This window comes from Spea bombifrons, chromosome 2 (genome assembly GCF_027358695.1).
Source record: "Spea bombifrons isolate aSpeBom1 chromosome 2, aSpeBom1.2.pri, whole genome shotgun sequence".
In the NCBI taxonomy this organism is placed as follows: domain Eukaryota; kingdom Metazoa; phylum Chordata; class Amphibia; order Anura; family Pelobatidae; genus Spea; species Spea bombifrons.
In genome coordinates, this window is record NC_071088.1 from 59080900 (window position 1) to 59108378 (window position 27479).

Here is a 27479-nt window from a genome sequence, read left to right on the forward strand (position 1 = left end):
AGTCAGTGTAAATAAAACAGCAATTACTGCGGACATTCTGTCCAGTCAAAAGTCTCCCAGTCAAATCGGAGCAGGTGCACACATTATATTTCTTTGAGATGGAGCACTGGGTAATTGTTTTCTCTTGTTTTACTGAATTAATGACCATATTGTTTTTTATTCTGTATTTAATTTTTTCTGATAGGTCATCTTAGTCTCTACTGCAACTTCAAGGAGGTAGAAATCTTGTGTCCTGCGTGAGTTCATCTTATTCATCATGGAATAGATCAGCATAACCGCTTATTAAGGCTGCCAGAGCACCTCTGTGCAAGTTGCACAAAGGACAGCCGGACAGCCAAAATTACAGCTTCCTTTTAATGCAAGAATGGGCATTTATGTTTAAGAAGAAGAAACAAGCTGTCATCACTTGCTTTTTATTATGTGTGGGGATTATTTTCTGTAGATTAATATTTCCAAGTGACCAGTATAATCGCTTAATGCTTTTTCTTAATAAACTGTCATAACTTGGCTTCCCATTTTACAAGGTCACCTAAAAGAGCTTTCAACAAACACTTAACTTAATTTTAAACTATAAAAATAATATATATCATTCTGACAAATATCACTGCTGTATATGCATATACAGTAGTGCATATTTTCCTAAAGGACTCCATTGGGGGTGGGGTGGAACTGCAGTACCGTGTCCCACCTACAGAGGGGGCCTGGGCCATTTGTCATGGCAATTCTGCCTTTTCGCCCAAAATGATTATTAGATATGGTAGATATACTCATTTAGAGTAAATTTGTACTCTGAAACAATCATACCCATAGCTACGTCAGCTACAGGCAAAATTCAAGTTGAAAGTGGGAGGAGAATTAGGTGGAGTGGGTGTGGCCGAGGGACTCGCAGCACTACACCCAAAGACTCCAAGTCAAACCAGTTATCAGCTTTTACTCACCACATGTCAATGGGTGTACTGTATTCTGTAGAACCCAGCAAAACATCTGGAGGCCGGTACCAAAGCGTCACCACTTCATTGGAGTATGTTTTGGTTGGCACTGACTTGGCTCTAGCAAGGCCTGTTCATGACAAGAGAAAGTGATTGCAGCATCAAGAATTGCAAGAAAATAATACGAGACTTTGGGGGCCCAACAATTTACTGAACACCTATAATTTTCAAGAAAATGCAGATCGCATGCTAAACTCATATTTACTAGCAATCAATGACAGTATAGAAATATACAAATACATTTACAGTTTATTAGGTATGCAAATGCATTATCTAGGTGGTCCAACTAATGTCCTTTTAACATCAAACACCTTGTTTTAAAATCACATTTTCCTCTAGAACATACACACCAAAATCTGCCAGCTTTAGCTCCCCTTTTTCGTTAATCAGGAGGTTTTGTGGTTTCAGATCCCTGTGAAGTATCTTCCTGCGGTGGCAATAAGACAGACCACGAAGTAACTGGAACATAAAAATCTGTGGGTACAAAAAACACCATTAAATTAATCCATGGCAACCAGATACACTGTAACAAGGCTAAGAGGTGCTATACACATAAAAGCAGCATAAAATAATATCTACAAAAAAAGTTTTTTTATAAAGATCAAAATGTAAAACTTTCCATAAAGATCATTGAAGATGGTATAGTCCTGAAACTAGCAAGAAACAATAATATTCTAAAGGTGATATAAACAATAAATCCATTTATTCATGTGCAACTCGTGTATACTGTCACGTCTGCAATACAGCAGAAGATCCTCGCTGCAGAAATTGGGAAGGCGCCTCCTGGCGGAGATGGAGGGCCCAGCAACGAAACACCAAAGTGAATCACGGACACAGGAGCGTAGCGCAGTACAAAATCCAGGAACGAAAATAATAAATAAAAAATAATAAATTCAGGGGTCAGGCAAAAGAGTAGTCGGGGTCACGAGCTGAGGTCAGGGCAGGCAGCAAACATCAAGGTCAAAAACTAGCCGGAGTCAGAACCAATAAATAACAAAGGAATATGGAACGCTAGTGAAGGCTATTAGGCACTATCACAGGCAAAGGTGAAGTGCCTACTGAGGGTTTAAATATCCCTCTCACTTACAGGATCCTCCTACCCACCTAATTAGGGGGAGGAGGAAAAAAGATAAATGTCGCTTTAAGAAGCGACATGAATATTTATGACGTCGAGGCGCGCGCCCCGTCAGGATCCAGTGATCTCTGCGGGGACGCGCGTCTAACCGCCGGACGGACCTGGCGGCGGCTCCCGCCAACGGAACGAGCAGGGGGCTGGACGCGCGGGCTGCGTCTCAGCTCCCCTACCACGGAGGAGGTAACAGTACCCCCCCTACTATGAGAGACATCCTGGCGATCAGGGGCAGGTTTCTGTGGAAATTTTTTATGGAACGCACGAATCTTAACAGGAGCATGGACATTGGAGGCAGGAATCCAGGAACTCTCCTCAGGACCATATCCCTTCCATCTGATAAAATATTGAAGCCTCCCTCGTGTCCTTCTAGAATCTAAAATAGCCTGCACTTCATATTCTTCCTCCCCTTGAATAATGACAGGATCAGGAGTGCGAACCGTGGGGGAGAATTGGTTAGAAATTACAGGTTTCAGTAAGGAAATATGAAATGCATTGTTAATGCGTAATGTTCTCGGTAAGACCAGAGAATACGTAACTTCATTAATTCTGGTCTTGATTTTATAGGGACCGATATATTTAGGACCTAAAGTTCTGGCAGCTTGTTGAAGTTTCAGATATTTTGTGGAGAGCCACACATAATCACCAGGGTTAAGCACGGGTCCTTGCGAGCGATATTTATCGGCCGTTTTCTTTTGCAGCTTTTTAGTGCTCTTCAGATGTTCAGCAAGAGCTGCCCAATGGTCCTGTAAAACACGAAATTGTGCTTCAGCTGCCGGAACCCCTGTGGTACTAGTATCCTGAGGCCAAAATGAAGGTTCATATCCATGCACTGCTTTAAACGGAGACATTTTTAAGGATTCGTGATATGAACTATTGTAGGACCATTCAGCAAGATGTAGCAGCGATGACCAATCAGACTGATCCTCGGAAACATACATTCGCAGATACTGCTTGAGAACCTGGTTGGTTCTTTCAGCCTGCCCATTAGATTGAGGATGATGAGAAGAAGAAAAATGTAATTCTATCCCCATGAGTTTGCACATTGCTCTCCAGAATCTGGAGATAAATTGCGACCCTCTGTCGGAAACTATTACTTGTGGAACTCCGTGAAGACGTATAATCTCCTTCATGAATGTGTCCGCCAAGATACTAGCTGATGGGAGTTTGGAGAGAGCAATGAAATGAGCCTGTTTGCTAAAAAGATCAACAACCACTAAGATGGTAGTGTGACCCCTGGAGGAAGGTAGATCCGTGACAAAATCCATGGCTATATGTTGCCATGGACGCTCAGGAACCGGTAGCGGACATAATAATCCAGCAGGTCTGGTGCGTGGTGTTTTATTGTGACCACAAACGTTACAAGCTTGTACATAGTCCAATATGTCCCGCGACATAGTAGGCCACCAGAAATGTCTCTGTAGAAGAAACTTGACGTTACGAGTTCCCCGATGACCAGCTACAGGTGAGGCATGACCCCAGGAGAGAACAGCATTACGAAACCGGGGTTGAACATAGAGTCTACCAGGAGGGGTTATATGTCCTTTAGGCCGAGGCGTTTGCGACTTAGAAATATGCCACAAAAGTGTACTATGGATGGTGGCAATTATCTTAGTAGATGGTATGATAGGTTCAACAGGAGTCTCTCGATCAGGTGCCTCATGCTTCCTTGACAGTGCGTCAGCTTTCGTGTTCTTGGAACCCGGACGAAACGAAATTGAAAAATTGAAGCGAGTGAAGAACAGAGCCCACCGAGCTTGTCGAGGATTGAGTCTTTTAGCTTTCTCGATATATACCAGATTCTTATGATCAGTCAGAATCGTAACAGGAATCGCCGTCCCCTCAAGCAGATGTCGCCATTCCTCTAAGGCCAATTTAATAGCCAATAGTTCACGGTTTCCGATATCATAATTTTGTTCGGTGGTAGAGAAAGTCTTGGAAAAATACGAACACGGGTGAAGACGATTGGAGATTTGATTCCGCTGGGACAGTATGGCTCCCGCTCCAGTTTCTGATGCATCAACCTCCAAAATAAAGGGCAAATCAGGATCAGGCCGTTGTAAAATAGGTGCTGAAGTGAAAGCCAGCTTCAGTTTCTCAAAGGCTCCTTTAGCTTCCGGGGTCCAAACTTTAGGATTAGCCCCCTTCCGAGTGAGAGCAATTATAGGAGCGATGATCTGAGAAAAATTTCGAATGAAACGACGATAGTAATTGGCAAATCCTACGAATCGCTGTATACCCTTAATATCAGAGGGTTCCTTCCAGTCTTTGATGGCTGCCAATTTGTCAGGATCCATTTCCAGTTGCCCCGCAGATAATATATAGCCCAAAAACTTCACCTTGTCACATTCAAATTCACATTTCTCGGCCTTAGCAAATAATGAGTGTTCTCGTAATCTTTGTAATACTTGGTTAACATGTTGCCGATGCTCCACCAGATTCTTAGAGTAAATCAAAATATCATCGAGATACACCATAACGTGGGACAGCAACATGTCACGGAAAATGTCATTTACAAAGTTCTGGAATACCGCTGGGGCATTACATAGCCCAAAAGGCATCACAAGGTATTCATAATGTCCGTATCTGGTATTGAAAGCCGTCATCCACTCATCACCCTCTTGAATCCGAACCAGGTTGTACGCCCCACGCAGATCAAGTTTAGTAAAAATGGTGGCATCCCTCAGTTGATCATACAGTTCTGTTATGAGCGGCAGAGGATACCTGTTCTTAATGGTTATTTTATTTAACCCACGATAGTCGATGCAGGGGCGTAATGAGCCGTCTTTTTTAGAAATAAAGAAGAAGCCTGCTCCCGCCGGGGATGCTGAAGGTCTGATGAACCCCTTTTTTAGACTTTCATCAATATATTGAGCCAAAGCCTGATTCTCCGGTTGAGATAAGGGATATGTGTGTCCCTTGGGTGGGTTGGTGCCAGGTAACAACTTTATTGTACAATCATATGCGCGGTGGGGAGGCAAAGTCTCTGCTTGTCGTTTAGAAAACACATCTAAATACTCCCAGTACTGAGAAGGTACCAATTGACGAGGATCTGTAGCAGGAACTTCTAGAATTAAATTCAACTTAGTGGGAGTCTTGCAGCAGTTCTCCAAACATCTTTGACTCCAAGCCAGAATCTGTCCTTCTCTCCAGTCTATGCTGGGATTATGTTGTTGAAGCCAAGACATTCCCAATATAATGGGTATATGTGGGCTGGACAAAACATCAAATTGTATTTCTTCAGAGTGGAGAATTCCGACTACGGCACCAATAACCTCCGTTTGGAGGGACACGATCCCAGTACCTAATGGAGAACCGTCAAGAGCAGCGATAGAAGTCTTCAGAGATTTTGGCTGTAACGGAACATTATTCTCCAGAGCCCAGGTTCTGTCTATAAAGTTCTCAGCGGCCCCTGAATCGATGAAAGCTTGAGTGGCCACTTGGTGGCCTGGCCTCTGTAGCATGATGGGAACAAAAAGTCTCTGAGTCTGAGGAGGTGTAGCAACAGTAGCACTTAGTGAAGCACCTCCTAACTTCACTAAGTTCTGGCGTTTCCCGACTTCCTGGGGCATGTATAAATCAAATGTCCTTTTTTGCCACAATACAAACACAACCCCAAAGTTCTGCGGCGCTGTTTCTCCTCAGCTGTAAGATGAAGTACAGGGCCTATTTCCATAGGTTCATCAGCAGTAGCAGTAGCAGCAGCATCAGCAGCAGCAGCAGCAGGTTTTGTAGGGGTCTGAAAAATTGGACGAACAGGAGGTCTAAACTGACGTGGCCTTCTGTCGCGTTCTCTGTCTCGCTCGAAACTTCTTTCTTGACCTCTGGCTTCTAGACGCAGATATAATGCAATCAGATTTTCCAAATCATGAGGTATGTCACGATAGGTAAGAGCATCTTTTAAGGACCCATTAAGACCCCTACGAAAGGCGGATTTCAGAGCGCTGATATTCCAGTCGGTCTCATATGCTAACGTGCGAAATTCTACGGCATACTGGGCCACCGTTCTACTTCCCTGTTGAATCTCCAGCAAATTGGATTCAGCCGACTCTCGTCTCCCGGGAGCATCAAACACTGCCCTGAACGAAGCAATAAAAGCGTCAGCATCTTCCAGAATGGGTGAATTCTGTTCCAACAGAGGTGATGCCCATGCTAATGCTTCTCCTTTTAAAAGGTTGATAATAAAAGTCACTCTGTTATTATGAGAGGCAAAGGTGTGAGGATGAGCTCGGAAGTGTAGAGTGCACTGATTCAAAAAACCCCTGCATTCTTGAGGGTCTCCGGAAAATTTATCTGGCAAAGGCATCTTGGGTGCTTTGACCGGCGTACCGAATCCAGGTGCTGGTGCAGATGAATCAGATGCTGTACCTTGGCCGACGGGAGGAGACAGATTGGTGGCCATGGATCTGAGGAGGTCAGCGACATCATCCAGTTTCCGTTCCAAAGACTGTAGTTGCGATGCATGAGCCGCCAGGACTTGATCCTGTCTGTCTTGACGATTGGACATCCTTGCCAAGTCTGCGGGATCCATGTCGGGCCTGTGATAACTGTCACGTCTGCAATACAGCAGAAGATCCTCGCTGCAGAAATTGGGAAGGCGCCTCCTGGCGGAGATGGAGGGCCCAGCAACGAAACACCAAAGTGAATCACGGACACAGGAGCGTAGCGCAGTACAAAATCCAGGAACGAAAATAATAAATAAAAAATAATAAATTCAGGGGTCAGGCAAAAGAGTAGTCGGGGTCACGAGCTGAGGTCAGGGCAGGCAGCAAACATCAAGGTCAAAAACTAGCCGGAGTCAGAACCAATAAATAACAAAGGAATATGGAACGCTAGTGAAGGCTATTAGGCACTATCACAGGCAAAGGTGAAGTGCCTACTGAGGGTTTAAATATCCCTCTCACTTACAGGATCCTCCTACCCACCTAATTAGGGGGAGGAGGAAAAAAGATAAATGTCGCTTTAAGAAGCGACATGAATATTTATGAGTTAGCCGTTCGCGCATGCGCGAACGGCACTCCTGACGTCGAGGCGCGCGCCCCGTCAGGATCCAGTGATCTCTGCGGGGACGCGCGTCTAACCGCCGGACGGACCTGGCGGCGGCTCCCGCCAACGGAACGAGCAGGGGGCTGGACGCGCGGGCTGCGTCTCAGCTCCCCTACCACGGAGGAGGTAACATATACCTCGTTGCACTTTGGGTGTCAACCACCTTGCGTTTTGCTTTAAATAGATTGGTAAAAAGTGTGGTAGCTAGAGTTTAGCTGTAGTCCAGGCTGTCATAAAACATTATAGGGCCATCTGAAATTAAACCATAGCTACATATAAAACTTCATAAAACATACATATAGCATTTTTGCTCAGTTATAAGACGACCCTGATTATAAGACGGCCCCCAAGATTTGAAGTAATGAAAAAAAAAGAAAAAGCCTAAATGTAAGAATTTTTTTTATTAGTAAATATTAGTTCACAACTATTTTTTCATATTTAATAAAAACTATGATTGAGAAAAATCAATTTTTTGTTTTTTTTCCCTTTTATTTGCCAACCTGCCCCCAGTTATGCACATCTGCCCCACGGCTTGCTACTCTGCCCCTCAGATATGCCTTATATCCCCCTATATGCCACTCTGCCTCCCGATATGCCTTATACCCCCTATATGCCACTCTGCCCCCAGATGTGCCTTTACCCCCTATATGCCACTCTGCCTCCCTGATATGCCACTTTGTGCCCCTATATTCCTTATACCTGCTATATGCCCCTCTGCCCCCGTCAGGGTCCACGGAGAACCCCCCAGCGCAGTCACTCACCTGAGTACCCGCTGACTGCGGGTACCAGCTCCCACGCCACCGCTCTCACCGCCATCACCGCTCCTGCCATGATGCCGGTCTCAAAGAGCGCCCCCACTTCTCCTTATTCACTCCTGAATGGAGAAGGCGGGGAACGCGCACCACCGTCACCACGTACAGGGGGAAGGGCGACCTCTGGTGGTAGATTTAAAAATGAGCACTGAGAATCATTCAGTGCTCAGTTATTGTGCCGTTAAGAGCTATATTGTTGTTCCTCCTGATTCCTGTTATTGACCCTCTGGCTATTGTTACTGACTACGCTGCTATCTCCAATCCTGATCCTCTGGCTATTGTTACCGACTACGTTGCTGTCTCCAATCCTGACCCTTTGGCTATTGTTACCGGCTACGCTGCTGACCCTTTGGTTTGATTTGGACTTTGCTGTGTTTTCCAGCATATCAGGTTCCTCACCTTGATCCTGACACCCCTAGATATGCGTTATACCCCCTATTTACCACTCTGCCCCCCAGATATGCCTTATTCCCCCTATTTGCCAATCTGCTTCCCTGATATGCCTATATGCCCCACCCGACTTACCGATGCATCCCTAGACTTGTCCCCCCGTACTCCAGACTCCCTGGTGTCAAGACCATCTCTGCTGCTACCCGGGACTTCCGCCGGGGCTTCTGTGACCGAGCACCGGAAGGTCACGTCACGCTGGTGCTCCATCTTAGAAGCCCCAGCGGAAGTTTCCAGGTCTCCTGCAGCACTGCGGGGGATCCTCCTCTCTGGCAGCCGGTGAATGTCAGCATGATGCGCGTAGACAACTTCCGCTGCTGCTGGCCAGTAGTTCCGCCAGGGCTTCTATGGTGGAGCGCCGGCGTGACCTGGAGTTCCACCATAAAAGCCCCCGAGGAAGTACCAGCCAGCAGCAGCGGAGGTTGTCTACGCGCATTGCACAGACGTACACCGGCTGCCACAGAGGAGGTCCCAACCAGGTCCCAATGAGTACCGTTATTCCACAAAATGTACTCTAGCAAATAATTCACTTTTTAGAGGTGTTTTCTATTTGACTTTCTCAGCACCAGAGAGATGAACAACTAGTTTTGTAACATTCTACTCTAAAGATCAAAGGCTTACTAGAGGACTTTATCACCAATCTATCTTGCATAGGTTGTATGCTATTTATACTGTTAATTAATGTATATGGTACTATCATCTTTTATTAGGGGTATAATATATTACCTATTTTAATTGGTGACCTGCTTCCGGGCAAGTAATAAAATAAAATACTTCCTCACGCCACAAGATATGATTCCTGAGATAACTCTCTTTTGCACTTCTGAGAACATATACTTTACACTTAATATAATAACTAAACAGTCTGTCTATATAGATTAACACCCATGACAATGGCTGTTTTAACATTTCTGCTGTGCTCATGTTTAGCTGTAATTTTATTCTTTCCCATTTACTCAATCCACACAAGTTATATGTTGTTTTTTTCAGGACAAGAAGGGCTTTCTTTAGATGCCATTATTATGATTGTATTATAAAATATGTTGAAAATTGTAAAAAGGACTTTTTTCGGACTTTTACTTGAAAAATCTTTTACTCACATATCAAAACTAAAAATCTGCTAAATAGATTCTACTATTTGTCCTGAGTTTAGAAATACCCAATGTTTTTATTTTTTTTTTTTTTTGCTTTTTTTCTGCACATTATAGGGCAATAAAAAACAAGTAGCACTTTGCTATTTCAAAACCATTTTTTCCAAATCTGGAAATCACTTCTGCTTTAAACCCAAATAGAGCATTCAATGTAGTTTACCATGTCCAAGATCCTAAAAAGCTTAGAATTCAATATAAACATACTATATAGAGACTATATAGTATATAGTATCTGTGCGTATTTTTTATTGTTTTTAAGTAAAGTCTTTCAGTTATTAGGTGTCCATGTTAAAGGAGACTACATAGTAACATAGTCATTTAGATTGAAAAAAGACCTACATCAATCACGCTCAACCCTTCTACCTATTCTTTCTGCTTCTGATCCAAAAGAAGGCAAAAAAAACCCTATTAAACTATTTTTCAGATATTGCCACTATTGCCAAATAGATCACATCTACTGATCTATATTTTTACTGACTTCTTCCTATAATGCTATTAGGTTGATTTGACAAAACCTGTCTTCCACAAAACCATGCTGACTACTAATTATATTGCAAATCAATATTTATTCTTGAATATAAGCCTTTAGCAACCTTTCAATTAATTTCTCCACTACAGATGTCAAACTCACTAGCCTGTAGTTGCCCGGCTTAGATTTTGATTTTAAAAACCACATGTACCTTACACAAGTCTACTTGCACTATACCTGAACTGAAAGACTCCCTAAAGATGAAAAATAGTTGTCTGATCTAAAATTAGGCTTAGCTAACCTACCCTTGGGTGTCTACTGTCTGGCCTTGGAGCCTTATATCACACTTGCAAATTCCTTCTGTCACATTTCTGAAATGTTACAGTTTACGGTTCTATAAACGAAATAAACCTATGTAACGCACAATTTGTCACAACCACAGCCATTTTAACTTTCTATTCTATTCTATTTACAAGATTATTCCTCTTTTTTGAAGATAGATAAGGTTTCCATAAAGTGGTTCTTTACAGACTTTGTAAGGGTGAGTCGGAGGGAGGGCAACTCAGAACAGAATTTTTTCAATTTCTTCCATGATTAGTTTACTTGGAAGATTTTTTAAGTCAAATAATTTCAACCATAGCAGATGTTTGGAGATCTTTGATTTCATTGAAAAACATGGCAGAAAAAAAATGGAATAGCAACCCATTATAGATACTAGCTCCCAGATAAAAAACAGGACCTGACAATTACATTGAGATTGTGGCAGAAGCTGCTGGCGCTGTCCCATATTGCTCACGTACTCGATAAAGGAAGTATAAAAATATGCTATTATGACTAGCAATGTATTTTTAAGACCAAAGTGTGTTAATAACTGTAATACATTCTATGTATGACTTCCTCTTTGGTGTCCTAGTTGGTATTGTAGGTCCAAAGTATACCTTGAATTGAGGAAGTCGATTCCTTAACCTATAAATACATTTTGACAAGTTTTGCCGGTAGAAATGACCTCTGGTACATGACCTCTGAAATCACTGGCATTCTGAAAGCAAGTGTACTTTAGAAAAAGCAAATTGGATTAGTGAATAAGATCCTGGACTGAATGTGATAACAGCTTAGAAATCCAAAGTTCAAAGAGTTAAATTACTTTTAAAGATTCCTTGTTTCTCAACAATAACCTCACCTTGACGTTGTGCATACACATGAGATTTCCACAGTTATCCAAGTACTGTTTAAGGTCGCTGTCCTGTAAAAGGAAAAACAAACATTTATAAACTGTGAAAAATAACTATTTAACCCTTTGAGTCCTGGGGGTTAGGCACACATGCGATTTTTGGTAGTTTTGCTATAGTTAATTTTTTTTTTTTCAACACAGGTTAAGCTATTCATATATATATATATACATCAGCTTACAGCTTGCTGTCCATTTCATCCATCACTGCCACCGAAAGAGTTGAAACAGCACTCCAGCCTTATATTCATATTACCGTATTGGCCCGAATATAGGCCTATATTCGGGGTCTAGCGGCCAGGCAGCGGGGTTAGGATACAGATCCCCCGCAGCGGTGCAGGGGACCCGTATCCTACTCTCTGATATGCTCAGACAGCCTCCCCTACCGGCACTCCCCCCATGGGGATTGTCTAAGCGCATTTTTAAAGCACATCTTGCAGACGTGCCGGCAGCAGAGGTTGTTTATGCTCGCATCGCCGCTGCCTGTGAACGTCTGCGCGAACAATCTTCCTTGCCGGTACTTCCCACGGCGGAAGTGCCGGCACCGGAAGTTGAATACGTGTTATGCGTAGATGTCCCCCTGCCGGCCCCGCAAGACCCCGTGGAGTCTGCACCGGTAAGTCTGGTGGGGGGGGGCATCTTGGGGACAGAGTGGCAGCATATCTGGGGGGGGTAGAATGGCAGCATATCTCAGGGGGGATAGAGTGGCAGCATATCTCGGAGGGGGGATAGAGTGGCAGCATATCTTGGGGGGGTACATCTTCGGGACAGAGTGGCAGCATATCTCGGGGGGGGCAGAAACTTTTTTCTTTAAAAAGGCACCTAAATTTTAGGGTGCGGCCTATATTCGTGTGCGGCCTATATCCGAGCCAATACGGTATATGAATTTTGTAGTCCTGTTTGCATGGCTCCAGTGCATCACGCTGCATGCAAATCAGTGCAGGGATTCTTTAGTTACAACAGTTAGAGACTGATACTTCATAATCATTTATCTCCTGAAAGCTGGGAGCACACAACATACATTGCCTTCATCTTACCAGGTACTCAAATACCAGAGTGAGTGAGTATTCTGTGTGGATGATGTCATGGAGTGTTACAATGTTAGCATGCTTCAGATTCTTCAGTAGAGACACTAGAAAAAATTAGAGGCCTATGGTCAAATTATGAAATCACTTCATGTTGTTGCCTAATACCTTTAAGTTTTTTGAACCCCTGTCATTCCTTGCTTTTAGAAACATACTGCTTCCTATGAACTCCAAAAAAGCCCCTTTTTTCTCCTTACCCTCTCTGATGGCCGTACAGGGTGCTCCTTCCTCATGCTCCAGTCTGATTTCCTTTAGAGCTACCAGATTCTCTGTAAGTTTACTGCGTCCCTTGAATACCGTTGCATAAGTCCCCTGAAATAACATTATCTTAGTGTCTAGAATAACCAGTGCAAGTGACATACGTTCAAGTGAAGCACCGATATCCTCTCCCTCACAATGCACATAAGTTTTATTAAATTCTTTCCAACAATTAGTTCTCACCTCTCCCAGTTTATCCAGTTTGACATATGTTTCCAATTTGCCGAACCCAATATCCGACTGCAAGAGACAGACAGGTAAGAGGATATCATGGAATTTACTCTATGTAGTTATTTGATACACAGTTCAATGCAAAAGTACTTAGATCCTTTACCAATATTTTAATATTAGTACATTTACTAAAATTGTTCTACCAATGCACCCAACATTTATTTTAGTTTTTATGTCACTTTACAATCACTGGTTTTGAGTTCTAAAAACATCTTACAAAATGAAAGTATACTGATGATGTAACTGTGAAATATATTAATAACAGGGAAGGCTCCGGGTTTTGCCCTGCTTTCCCAGGTTCTCTGTGCAGCTGATCTTGACAAGCCTACTCCCAGGGGCAGTATTAAGACCAAATGGGACCATTGGGCATGACAATCACTTGCTAAAATTCACTTACTAAAATTCACTTACTAAATCTGTATTCATTTTGTCCAACAAAGAGCAGGCTGACACACAATGTTACAATTATTATTTATTATGTTGTTTAACACCATCATATTCCCTAGCACAGTACAACGAATAAGCATAACCACTAACGTTTCAAAACAAATTGGCCTTACAGAAGGACCCAACTCAAACAAGCTTGCAATAACTAAATAAGCTAAATCGTTGCGTGCCGCTGAGGGAATTGCAAACGAGCAATGCAAATGAGTTTAATTGTCAGTGCTATTGATATTTCCATTACATCTTCTGGCGCTTTACACCTCACATTACATCTCCCTCATGCCACATTCCTATCCTGTCAGATTCCTTGACCCTATCATATCACTTGCCCCACGTATCCCTGTCATATACCCAGTCCCTTGTGTAATATCCCCAGAATACTCTCAGATCCCATCATATGTTTTTCCCTCAGTCCCATATAATAAACCCTCATGTTTTCTTTTAGGCTTGTTGGCATTATTATATACACTATCATATATATATATATATATATATATATATATATATATACACCCAGATTCACATTAACATGCACATGTATAGAAACACATATTTAATCCAGTTTGCATGGAAATTTGAATCTATGTATATACGTAGGTAAGTACCATACTTCAACAAACATCCTTCCATACACACAAACATACCTGCACACACACTAACATACTTACGCACAAACATGTACACAAACAAACTTGAAACCACACAAACATACTCGCAGACACATACACACAAACATACCTGCACATACACATGAACAAACATACTTACACCCTACTTTTGTTTACAGCTCTCTTTCTTGCTCACTGCATGCTGCCCCATTGAGTCTGAGTGCTGGGAAATTATGTCATATTCTGACACTCAGACTCAGTGTTTGCTGGCCTAGCGGTATGCCCTGGGGGGTTGTGGCTCTGGTGTTGGGGGTCCCCACATGACAGGGGCCCCTTCAATGCAGCAACTTCTGTTACGCAAGTGGGCCTCCTATTGTTCCGCTCCTGCACAAAGCTCAGCTGTACAGACCATTTGGCCCGCAACTCCATACTTTGTTCCCTGATGCTCCTGATCGCAGGTTGGGATTGTCATTTGGGCCAGGGGGCAACTGCCCCATGATTGATCCACCCCTGCCTACTCACTACCCATGTTCTGCCTACTCACTGCCAACTTTCCCCTGCCCCCACAAAGTTCCCTAATACTACATGTGAGTCCCAGCTCTTCACAAAGACCGAAGTGGGAGAGCTGCTTCCTCTCTCCTGAAAAAGGAGAGCTGCTGGTTTCCTGGGAGGGTTAGTACTACCCAACAGTGGAGGCACTGATTTGCCACTGCTGATAAAACCTCTTGATTATTTCCAATAACCAGCCTATTGTGACAACACTTACCAGGGATGCTCTTCTTGACAATCGACTAAGAGGCTTCTGGTCATCCTCTGGACTGCTCATCTGTAACTTGTCGAGGAGTTCTGGAGGCAAACGAATATCCATAGGTAGGGAAAGACGTTTGCTGACATCCTTGATGACAAAAAAAAGAAACTTTATTAATATTAATACAAGCAGGGATGATTTTGTGTAGGTTTTGTGTGTTATGGAATATGGAAAGGATATAGTAGGAAGGGTGGTGATCAGAATTCATCTCATCTTATTATGTATAGGTTATCAGTTATCAAGTGGGGAACCAAAACCTACAAAACATTGAGTTACAGCCTAGGACTTGGTACTATGTGAATAAGTATAGTAATGAATTAGATACGTATATACACCAATAAGCCATAACATTATGACCAGTGACAGGTCAAGGGAATAACACTGATAAGCTTGTTATCATGGCACCTATCAGTGGGTGGGATATATTAGGCAGCAAGTGAACATTTCAACCTCAAAATTTATGTCATAGAAGCAGGAAAAATGGGCAAGCGTAAGGATCTGAGGGACTTTGATAAGGGACAAATTGTGATGGGTAGACAACTGGGTCAGAGCATCTCCAAAACTGCAGCTCTTGTGGGGTGTTTTCTTGGTCTGCAGTGGTCAGTACCTATAAAAAGTGGTTCAAGGAAGAAAAAGCGCTGAACCGACGATGCTTTGATGCACATGGGGGGGGGCAATGGCAGGCCAGTGACGTCAAATCCAACAGATGAGCTACTGTAGCTCAAATTGCTGAAAAAGTTAATGCCGGTTCTGAAAGAAGTGTGTTAGAACACACAGTGCAACACAGTTTGTTGTGTAGGGGCCTGCGTAGCCACAGACCAGTCAGGATGCCCATAATGACCCCTGTCCACTGCCGAAAAGCGCCTACAATGGGCACGTGAGCATAAGAGCTGGACCACAGAGTAATGGAAATTGGTGCAATACGATAACCATGGAGCGCATATACATGGGGAGAAACAAAAAACAACACTAATAGTGTAGCAAGTAAACACAAATAAACTTTCTTTGTGTTTACTTGCTACACTATTAGTGTTGTTTTTTGTTTCTCCCCATGTATATGCGCTCCATGGTTATCGTATTGTGTCTTTGAGCACCTTGAGGAAGAGTGTTTATCGGAGGCTGCTATCTTGGAGAGTATTCTTTATTATTATTATTTCTTATTCGTTCACACATGGATTTTGCATTAATCCTTTTTTGCCTATAATGGAAATTGGTGGCCTGGTCTGATGAATCACATTTTCCTTTACATCAGGTGGAAGGCTGCGTGCGTGTGCAAAACGAAAAATGTGTATGTTATGCAGAGTGCACTCATAGCTATTATTTCATCTACTGAGTCTCTATACACGATTTATCTCATCTCGTTAGCTAATAAACAAGGAGCAGGATTATTTTATGGTGCTCATGAAAAAAATGTCATACTTTGTTGCACAGTAAAGTTTAAAATTGAAAATTGGCCTGTTAAATGTGTACCCTGGTGAATTCCTACATTTTTGATTTAACACTGTACACATTCCGAGCCTATGGCCACTGGGAGACATGGAGCTTGAGTTGTTTACAGCTTTTGTTAAATTACACCAGTCATGAACTACATTAAACTATTAAACTGTACAATGAGCTGGTCAAACTGCTAACACGTATAGCTATACTATTTGCCACAAAACCTGTTTTTACAGTATTGATTGGACACATCTAGCACATCATTAAGACAGAGAATGAATGTCAACAAAGGGATCAAGTCACATAAGCAACTCAAATAATTATACACATTATATGCTCAAAAGTATTGGGACACCCGTCTTAATGATTGAATTTAGGTGTTTCAGTCACGCCAATTGCTAACAGATGTATAAAATCAAGCACACAGGCAACCATCTCCATACACAAATAATGGCAGTAGAATGAGTCATACTGAAGTGACTTTTAACATTGCACTACCATAGGATGCCACCTTTGCCATTACATTTCTGCCCTGCTAGATCTACCCCTACAACATCAGCACAAGCACTGTGTGTCAGGACTCCATGGCCGTGCAGCTGCACACAAGACAAAGATCACTGTCTGGAAATCCAATGGACGAATCTGGGTTTGGCGGATACCACAAGAATGCTAGCTACCAGTATGCATAGTGCTTAAAATTTAGTGCTTAAAATTTAGTGGAGGAGGGATAATGGTCTGGAGTTGTTTTCAGGGTTTTGGCTAGGCCCCCCAGTGAAGGGTAATGTTAATGCTGCAGCATACAAAGAAATATTAGACAGTTGTATGTTTCTAATTTTGTAGCACCAGTTTGGAGAAGGACCTTTCCTGTTCCAGCATAACTGACCCCTGTGCACAAAGCAAGGTTCATAAAGACATGGTAAATGTCATGGTAAATCAACGAGACCACCGCCTGTTTTCTTTGCTACTTCTACCTATTAGTCATTGAAAAGTAACCTCCCACACAAAGTTCCTCCCATTCATCAAGAAGCGCCAAAATGACCGCTACACGTGGCAACGAATGGACGAAACCTAACAAATTTTCAGAACTTTCGTTTTCGTTAGTTTCATCAGGGATCCCCTTTCTTTTTTTTGGATTCGTACGAATGCACGAAACAGGCAATTTTCATTAAAATGAACTTTGTAAGAAAACAAATGCACGAGTCTAATATTAAACATTTTAAATGGTCAATTTACTGTAGCAATTAGGCATGTATAATTCTAATCACATATCTGAGCGCATATAGAACAGAAATACCAGCATCCAATCACTGCAGCATAAGGTTAATAATTTCCCAGGTTTTGTGTACCCTACATCTACCTTTAGCTGATCTATAAAACATATAACTAAATTTAATACTATTGTATTATTGCCACTTCCTCCTATTACTAGTGTTACATCTCCTCTTTCTATTAGTGGTATAGAATTACCTCCACTATTGTTCATCAAGAACATAGAGTGTTATAGCAGAAAGTAATATGTTCCATTGGGCCAACATAAAACATGTAGCGTCACATAAGCTTTCGTAACCTCAGGGATCTATTCTTCAGAAAGAATCTGAAGTTGTCTCCACACGCAAAATTCGCAGAGTAAGGTTTGGGGGCTATACCACACTCTAGACATGTACAATATTTTGGGGATGAGGTTGGACTGACCTGCCCAACTGGGAACCACTTAATAATGTATAAGAGAGGTCCATCTAGACCTTTCTCTGCCAGTGCCATCAAACTGGATATGATCCACAATGATCAAGGACTTTGGTGCTGTCAACAGTTATTTCCTTGTTATGTTGCATAAATTAATTATTTGCTTCACAACAATGTAAGGGTAATCCCACATATAGAATTAGGTTGGCTTCAATATTGAGTCGACCTTTTCTTGTTAAATCAAGGCCACCCCCAGCTTGAAAGTTTCCAGCCCTCCCTGGCTCAATGAACCTTTACATTTAAATGGGAGTAGGAAAGCAGTTCAGAAACCTATGAATGTCCCAGTCAAAAGCCAAACATTTTATGGTAACCATGTCATGCCACAATATGCAAAGGTCAAAACGGAGGCCAGCAGCCATATCAATTGTAGAAATTCTGAGATTACTGGCAGCTATGACTTATTTTTTAGACTAAACAATGAACATTTATCATATAAAATAATATGTATAAATGGACATTTTATGACCAGTAAGAGTTTATTCTGTTTATTGACTTTTTTATTTAGAGCTTGTTTTTCCAGCCCTCTAATTCCTTTGGTCTAAGATAATTACTTTAGTTTCAATTCGTTATTTTCTTATACCTGAAATGAACTCATAAACTGTGCTGATGGTACTGAGGTATTACTAGATTTTTATTACTGAATATCAGTCAAATTCTGCCAAGAAAGAACGCATTACATTTAAAGTAATCAATTTTCATACAAACAACACACTGAGAAAGAACAAATAAGAAGGCATTTTATGGAATGTGCTTCTTTTGCCTTTTATTACACCGTGTAATGAGCATTACAAAGAGACTCAGAAAATTAAATTTCACAGCTGTATTTTTATTGAAGTCTGTTTTCAGCCAATCAATAGGCAGGTATGATTTCAAATATAAGTCCTGAACAAGACACGGTATAGATGAAGAATGGCAAATGGTTTCCAACTACCAGAATTAAGATGCTGAATTGCTGGAGCAGTAAAGAAAAAAAACTCACAATACTCACATATTTGAATATCTGTAATTGTGTAAATTGGGTATTCATCAAAGCATAGCAAACAATTTTCTTCATTTTTCCCCGTCTTTTATTTAGAAAAGCTGTAATGTGCATACACGCACAAGTACATGCATTGGTAGTGCTTGTTCACATACTCTCAAAACATTGTGTTAGAAAAAATGCATCTTAGGCGGATATGATACTATCATACGAATACATATGATGACAATAACAACTGCTCTCTGATGTCTTGTTAAAATATAGGTCTACGCAAAGATCAGCAACAAAAAACACCTATTTAACCCCTTAACGGCCAATGGCATGCCAGCACATCATGGCATGAAACAAGCTTAATAGTGTTGGTGTAATGCCTCGACTTTGAGGCATTTTGACACACCAAGATCGGCATCTGGGGCAATATCTGGCACCTCCCAGGGGCGTCAACGTCCATTATATGGCGGCGGATGCCTGTTTTAAAAGAGTTTATTTTAAAAAGCTTCCTAAGCTTTAATTCCGAGATCAGCATCATGTCTGGCCCCTCCCGGGGGAGTCAACATCCGCCATACACTGTATGGCAGCGGACGCCTGTTTTAAAAGAGTTTAATGGTGTTGCTGAAATGCCTCGATAGCGAGGCATTCAGCGACACCAAACATCATTCCAGAGAGCCATCAAAGGCGCCACTGCAAGAGACCAATAGAGGTCTGACTACAAGACTAAGATCCATATGCCCTACAGCGCTGCAAGGTACCTGGATCCTCCTCTCTCCTCCGCTGCTACCCGACACTTCCGCCGGGGATTCTATGACGGAGCACCCACATGATGTGACCTTTCCGGTGCTCACTCATAGAAGCCCCAGCGGAAGTCCCGGGTAGCAGGGGAGCTTGTCTGCGTGCATTGTGCACAAGCCCACCGGCTGCTCCCACTTGACACCAGGGAGTCTGGGGCACGGAGACAAGTCTGGGGATGCATCAGTAAGTCGGGGGGGCATATAGGGGGGTATAAGGCATATCTGGGAGGCAGAGTGGCAAAACAGGGGGTATAAAGCACATATGGGGCAGAGTGGCATATAAGGGGGTATTAGGCATATCTGGGGGGACAGTGTGTCATATAAGGGGGAGCAAGGTGGCCTATTTGGGGGTGCAGAGTAGTAAGCCGTGGGGCAGATGTGCATAACTGGGGGCAGGTTGGCAGATAAAAGGAAATAAAAACAAAAAATGAATTTTTCTCAATCATAGTTTTCATTAAATATGAAAAAATAGTTTACATGTGAATTAATATTTTTTACTAAAACTTCTTTCCTATAGGGTAGTCTTATATTCAGGCTTTTTCCTTTTTTCTAAATTAATATTAAAAACATTTTTGGGTAAACATACAGTAAATAAAGTTTATTATTTATTAGCACTGTATCTTCCCAAAAATCCTGACATGCAAAAATGTTAAAATACCAGCATTTGAAATACCCTGGGGTGTCTAGTTTTATGATTTGATGGGGTAAACTTAACTGACCGTTTTCCAAGATGTCCCAAATAGGACATGGTGGCAGAAGGACCATATGTCAAAGCTCCAAGTTAAAAATGTGCACTTCCCAAATGTGGCATTTTACCTCCCAAACAACCTGATAAACCCATGCTTGGTTGGTATCATTGTACTTGGAATATGTTGCACATATTGGGGTGTTGTTTGACAGTGACATATACTAGGAGCTGTACATCCATACCTGAAGTACAATTTATGTGATAAAAACACAAAATAAATTACTACCACAAAGTTTGACAAAGGGGGGTAGTAGAATTAGTGCATGGAAACGGTTAAAATACCAGAATTTGAAATACCTTGGGGTGTCTAGATTTGAAATAACACATGGGGTAGAATGACCAAGTTTGAAAAAAAATGGTTTTGAAATAGCAAAACGCTGCTTGTACTTACTGCCCAATAACTTGCAGAAAAAAAGCAAAAAAACATAAAAACATTGGGTATTTCTAAACTCAGGACAAATAGTAGAATCTATTTAGAAAGCTTTTTTATGAGCTTTTTTAGATGAGTAAAAGATTTTTCAAATAAAAGTGAGAAAAAGTGTTTTTTTTTTCTTACAGGAAATTAGATGATATGATAAAAAAAAACAGTATCTGAAGAAAGGTGTTCTTGTCCTGAAAAAATGATACATAACTTGTGGGTACACTAAATGGGAGAGGACAAAATTACAGCTAAACACAAACACCGCAAAAGTGTTAAAACATCCTTGGTCACGAAGGGTACAAAATATAAAAAACAGCCTGGTCAATAAGGGGTTAAGGCATAACTATTGAGCAATATGTCACACTAAATATCCTTACTGTATATTGCTTGGCCCGCCACTACGTCAAAGTGCCGTAAGTTTGGAGAGTCCTATCTAATTTTTCATTTTGGGTGTGTATGTTAGTTTGAGTGTCTCTGTACGTGTTAGTGTGTGATTTAAATGATATATTAATATTTATTGTTTTATATAGCACCATCATATTACGCTGCTCTTTGCAATGGGTAAACAGGTCATAACAAGTAGTATATTACATAACAAGCTTACTTATTTCACAACAAAAAACAAGTGTTCTAATATTTAACCCCATCATGACAATGGCTGATTTTATGTTTGATAAAAAATGGCAGATTTTTTGTTTTAACATTTTTGAGGCGCTCATGTTTAGCGTAGTTTAGTGTACCCACACAATTATATATTGTTTTTTAGGACAAGAAGGGTTTGTTTAGATACCATTATTTTGATCATATCATTTCATTTAATATAAAAAGCACTTTTTCTAACTTTTATTAATAGAATTATTCTTGCAAGTTATATGGCAATAAGTACCATTAGCATGTTGCTATTGCAAAACCATTTTTTTGAAAACTGGTCATTCTGCCCCCATGTCCTATTTGGGACATCTTTGAAGCCGATCAATTCAATTTACACCCATCAAACCTTGTACTCCAGGCATGAATTTACAGCTCCCGGTATATATCACTGTCAAACAACACCCCAATATGTATTTAACAATGTCTCCTGAGTACAGCGATACCACCCATGCATGGTTTGTCAGGTTGTTTGGGAGGTAAAAGGCCACATTTGGGACATACGCAATTCAGTGTTCAACGTGGAATTTTGTCATCTGGTCATCTTGCCGTCGTGTGTTATTCGGGGCATCTTTGAAGCCAGCAAATTGATTTTAACCCATCAAATTATATATTTTAGAAAACTAGACAATCCAGTGTATTTAAAATGCTGGTATTTTAACCCCTTCGAGACCGGGCCGTACCTGGTACTTCCTGGTCACATGTCACCATCAGACCGGGTCTGAGCAGACAGCACAGCCACCCAGAGCCCGCCCCTGAGCCTTAGATCACTCCCACGGAGTGATTTTGTCGGCTCAATATCCGTTTTTCATAAAATGCAGCGATCGTGGCATTGAAGGGGTTAACTCTGCACTGACGCTCTCATGGAGCGAACAGGCAGTTTCAGGCAAGTGTGGGGACCTGCCACAACATTCCCCTGCTGCCTGATCGCTCCATGAGAGCGTCAGTGCAGCGTTAACCCCTTCAATGCCATGGCATTTTAGGGGATAATACCCATTTTGTATGGGGCTCTTCTGCTGTGGTCTGCCAGGCAGACCAGCAACAGCAAAAACGAGCCCCCACAAGCCCTTTGATCACTCCTACAGGAGTGAGCAAAGAGACTCCTCCCTGCCATCTCCGGTCTACGGGAGATTGTGCCCCAGCTGCCAGAGGTAGCTTCAGGGACAGGGAGAAAGGATTCTTCGGTCTCCACATGAGTGAAATTATTTCAAAATAATATTGTGCTGAAAAAAACAATATATGATTTGTGTGGGTGCACTAACTGAGAAGAGAGAATTTACAGTTGAAGAAAGACATAGCAAAAACACAAAAACGGCTCCGGTCTTTTAGAGCAACCTTAGTAACAAAAACCCGGTCCTGAAGGGGTTAACTCTTTCCATGCACATATTTTACCATCAGCCTTTGTCAAATTTTGTGGTTGTCATTTTTTGGTGAATTTCCTGGTATATATGTCATTGTCAAACACCCCAATATGTGTTCAGCAACTTCTCCTGAATACAATAAAACCACCCATGCATAGGTTGTTTAGGGACTAAAAGGTCACATTTGGGAGGGGTACATTTTTTAAAAAATTCTGACATGGTCAGTTTGCGCCTATGCACTATTTGGGACATCTTTGAAACTGGACAATTTAATTTACTCCATCAAACCATATATTTTTTTAAACTAGACACCCCAGGGTATTTCAAATGCTGGCATTTTAACTCTTTCCATGCCAGGATTTTTAAGCTACAACGTGAATTTTAAGACTTGCTCATTTTTGTATTTTGTTTTTTTTTATTTTTTGTACATATTTTCTTTGAACTGGATGGTGATGGTTACCCTTATGATGTCATGGTGACAGCAATGGGGTCATTTTTAACTATTTAAAAAAAAAAACATAGTGATTAGTGAGCTGGGCTCCATTGACCTGCATGGTTAGCTCCAGCCCCCGTAGTCAACCTGCTTGAGGAGCTCAGAGAACTCAGGAGGGACTCTCCATCTTGTTAAGAGGCAGCATGTCTCTAACAGGTGATCTTTTGAAACACTCCTCAAACGAGACCCTGGCTTTTTTTGCATTGCAGCAACACCAGCTGAGCGAAGAAAGCAATCATTGATTGGTTTCCACCGTTGTTTTACCCCATGACGTGCCAGGCATGTCAATTGTCGTTAACGGGATGCATTTTCATGACATGCCTGACATATCAAGTGTCGTCAAGAGGTTAAATAAGTAAGACTTTGGTGTTTAATTTCTCATTAAAAACATTCTCAGCACCTCTACTGCAGGGTGACTCACCTCCATGGAGAGACGTCGGTGGGCTGCATTTCTGTAGCTCAGTGCAGTGGGAGACAGACCTTCTCCATCTGATGGAGACAGTACAGGGTTTCCTGGACTCAGGTGAGGCAGCTGCAAGTGTGAGTGACCAAGACCTTTAAAGAAACAAACCAGCATGATCATGACTTACACAATAAGTATTGTACATACTTAACATTAGATATTATACTGGAAGAAACCTCCTGCTTCAGAAATATTTAAAACCTATAAAACTACACATGTAGCTCCTAAATCCTAGCTGAACTCCTTTTCCTTCTGCACATGCACCGGAATACCATTACTAAAAAAAGACAATATCTGAAATAAGAATACAAAAAATGAGGACTCTCCCTGCAACAGTTAACAACTATTGCTACATCCCCTGCAGCACTGCAACTCTCCTTCTACATCACTTTCCCTCAATATGGTAGAGTGACACTGAACCAAACTCAACTGTAGAAGTTAATCAAGTGAATTCATTTTGCAGTGTATGCCCATGAAAGTCACCGCCTACAGCAGATCAATGTAGAGTTTCTCAAACCTTCAAAGACATGAATCTTTAATTAATGAATATTTCAGTGTAAGGTGGGTAGCTTTTTTAACTCAAAATGATTTGTGGTCATTAAAGAATGGTCAGAGAAGCAGTGATTTAGTATAATTGTCTATTCACTTCAAACAGATAACCAGGATCCATCCGTGGTGTAGCTTAATTGCAAGACCCAATGTGTGAACATTTCCTTTCAATATCGACTACTTCTCCAGCGCTTCTGCCACCTCCAAAGGCACATAGGTCACATCCTCTTCCCACTAACAAGCATTAGTTAACAGGGCTTAAGGAATCCCAGGAGCCAGGTAGCCCTGGGTTCTATATTTTCAGTTTTGGTTTCTAATTTTGTTTTCCATTTTATATTGATCTGTGTTAATTTCTATTAAAAAGAGAATACCAAACTGTCTCCCAGATGTGTCTGTCTGGCTCCTAACTTTTACACAAATTGGTTGAGCTTTTTTTGTAAATGCCTTGGACACAAGGAAAGCAAGTTATACTTTGAACCAGGTAAAAGGTCAGATGACTTTGTGAGGCTCCCCTTGATTAGTTCAACTCAAGACCTTCATAAGCTACAGAGTTTTAACTAAACTAAGGGATTCCCTAACTACCTTTTCTGTGCTCTCACAATAGGTACTTGCCAGCACATACTGAAATCATTGTAGCCTTAATACACAGCATTTGGCTAAGTGTGAACAATTTAGTGAACAGTAAGTTTTGTGAGTATTACTCGCTATGTTTAGCCAAACTGTTCCCAGGCCGAGATGTTTTAGCAACTACCATTTTCCATAGAGACAGGCAACATTTGAGCTATAGAAGAGACAAGGGATTTGCGGAGAGACAAAGAATAAACATGAAGATAAGTAAGGAGCCTGTAAAATAAGATACAGATAAAAAAGGAAACCAGCATAAAAGGAAGGAACTAAGAGGCAGACAGAAGCAAAGAAGTAAAAAAGCTAAAGATAATGATAGGTAAATTTAGAAACGGAAAGGATAATGGTAGTGAATGCTAATTAAACAAAATATGGTTTGGGGGTTTTCGATCCTACAAGCCCAGGAGATAATGAGCATCTTCTAAGTCAGTGCTGATGGTTTGCAGCTTCCCCCCTGTGTGCTTGATGCTTCTTTGTGCTTGTTATCCTTTCACCCACGCGAACAGCACTGCCCCCTGCAAGATCCCTCTCTAATTAAGGATCTGCCTTTCAGCCCTTTTCTGTACTGTACATTGTTAAAGCCAATTTATCTATAGTGGGCACTGCCAGCTTCTAACCATGCTGTCCTCTTCACCTCTTTTCATGAAAGAAAGTAGAGAAGAAAAGGAAAATGCTAGGAGATTTAGGGAGGAGGAAGGGGTCTACTTTTTAAGGCTCAGTCTCAAACTAAAGCTCCTTGACGTCCAGAGACGGGCGTTTTATATTAAAGGGTCAGTCACACAATCGAGCATTCTAAGCCAATGGCGGGGACATTTTAATTGTGTAAACGAGTTAGTAACATGCAGCTACAATGTGGCTTAATGACAGACCTGTGTAGGGGACTCGGGGTCAGCTCTGCTAAGAGACTTGATGTTGGCTTTCTGAATTAGTTAGTTACACAAGGAAAATTAGAGGCATGATAATTAAATTAAAGGGCAGTCTTTAAAGATGTGTCTTGTCTTTGAGAATAAAAGGAGGCTCCAGATGGTGACCCAGAGATCAGATATTTCTAAAACGTCTCTAATGTGCCTGCAAGCATTATATCAATTGAAATATATAATGATATCTAAAGGCATGGTGGTAAGTTTGAGTGTAGAATATATTAAGGTTTAAAAAAAAAAGAAAAAAATTGATGTTTAAAAATATAAGTCTTAAAAATATGATGGGTATATCCTGTATTTGATTACCATATAATGTATTTAACATTTAACATTTGCTAAGCAAATAAACCTTATAGGATCTATCACATCACTATTTCTGCTGAAGGTTTATTCATATAAAAGTTTTTTTCAGTTAATCTAACTACAACCTATCAGCGCCTGTTTTTCAGGTCATGTGATTGACTTGGGTGTGCTCTCCTCGATATGTCGGGGCATGGGGTTCATGGAGGCTACGACTCAAATGGATTAAAGTTCCAGTGTTTCAAAATTAAAACAAAGAATACAGTTTTTATGCTGGAATCATATGTTGCCACCTTTTCCAAGAGATAAGTGACTATATTAATATATTTTATGTTTATGATTGATGGATTTGGGGTTTTTGCTAAGCCTTTGTCAAGTTTTTCAAATATATGAAAAATGCGAAAATGATGTATAAACATAAAGAAAATAGTTATTAGGGAGTAGAATGTTCTGCGTACATGCATGCTTATAAAACTGTACGTAAGCTTTGGAAGTAAAATGCTTAATTTAAATAGGTAACTTGAGTTGCAAAAAGTCTAAAACACTGTCCTTTTTTAATTATAAAAGTACTTATTTCATGTACTAGAAGAACAAATAATTTGTAACAAAAACTGTTAACCCCTGCATAACTACTCTTTGTATTAGCACAAACGCACACACGCAACTGCTGTATCAAGTTATGTTTTGTTTGCCCTTACATTCAGCCTTATATTGCTATTGAAATGGTCACTCACCTTCGGTGTGCCGGCTGTTCAATTGGTTGTACTGCTCTGTAAATTCTGCTAGGGACTCCTCAATGGTCTCGGTACGAGGTACAGAAAGCGAAAATCGGCGCTTAAAACTTTTCACCTTGTTCATGATGACTGGTTAGATCCTGGAATACGAAGAGCACAGAAAGTGTGAGGACAGAGCAAAGAGGAAGAAACAATCTGGATGAGCATGAGTATGGGGGGTGAATGTGTGAGAGAGAGGAAGGGAACAGTACAAAGGAGAAAGGAGAATGTACTTTAAAAGACTGAAGGTAAAATGAACGATGAGAATAGTCAGTAGAAAGACAAACACTTCAAGAAGCTGTGGTGTAGTACATGCAGTGTAGCAAGCTTCGTGAAATTAGTAATGTGTTGCGGCAAGGGATGGCTGTAGAGCTGCCTACAAGAAGCAGAGTGAAGCGCAGGCTAGCTCGGTATCAGTGTGATGAGGGAGTGTGGGAGTGTGCATCTGCTGCATCTCTTATCATTTCTAGTTGCGACTGGATGTTTAACTGCCCCTTTTCAGCAAATGAAGAAATAATTTACCTGAA

The 27479-nt window shown here is 41.3% G+C and overlaps 2 protein-coding genes across 2 annotated transcripts in view; one reads left to right on the top strand and one right to left on the bottom strand.

Annotated features, from left to right (window-relative positions):
- LOC128472508 (acidic mammalian chitinase-like) overlaps positions 1–27479 on the top strand; it is a 323300-nt gene that overhangs the window by 162817 nt on the left and 133004 nt on the right. The window lies entirely within an intron of this gene.
- CDK18 (cyclin dependent kinase 18) overlaps positions 1–27479 on the bottom strand; it is a 49781-nt gene that overhangs the window by 6166 nt on the left and 16136 nt on the right. The window contains exons 2-10 of the mRNA XM_053454391.1: positions 26914–27053; positions 23745–23878; positions 14664–14792; positions 12798–12854; positions 12554–12668; positions 12309–12403; positions 11224–11286; positions 1340–1463; positions 939–1059 (exon numbers count right to left, since the gene is read on the bottom strand). Of these exons, the coding sequence (XP_053310366.1) occupies positions 939–1059; positions 1340–1463; positions 11224–11286; positions 12309–12403; positions 12554–12668; positions 12798–12854; positions 14664–14792; positions 23745–23878; positions 26914–27037 (962 nt within the window). The 5' untranslated portion in view covers positions 27038–27053. The remainder of the gene's footprint in view (positions 1–938; positions 1060–1339; positions 1464–11223; positions 11287–12308; positions 12404–12553; positions 12669–12797; positions 12855–14663; positions 14793–23744; positions 23879–26913; positions 27054–27479) is intronic.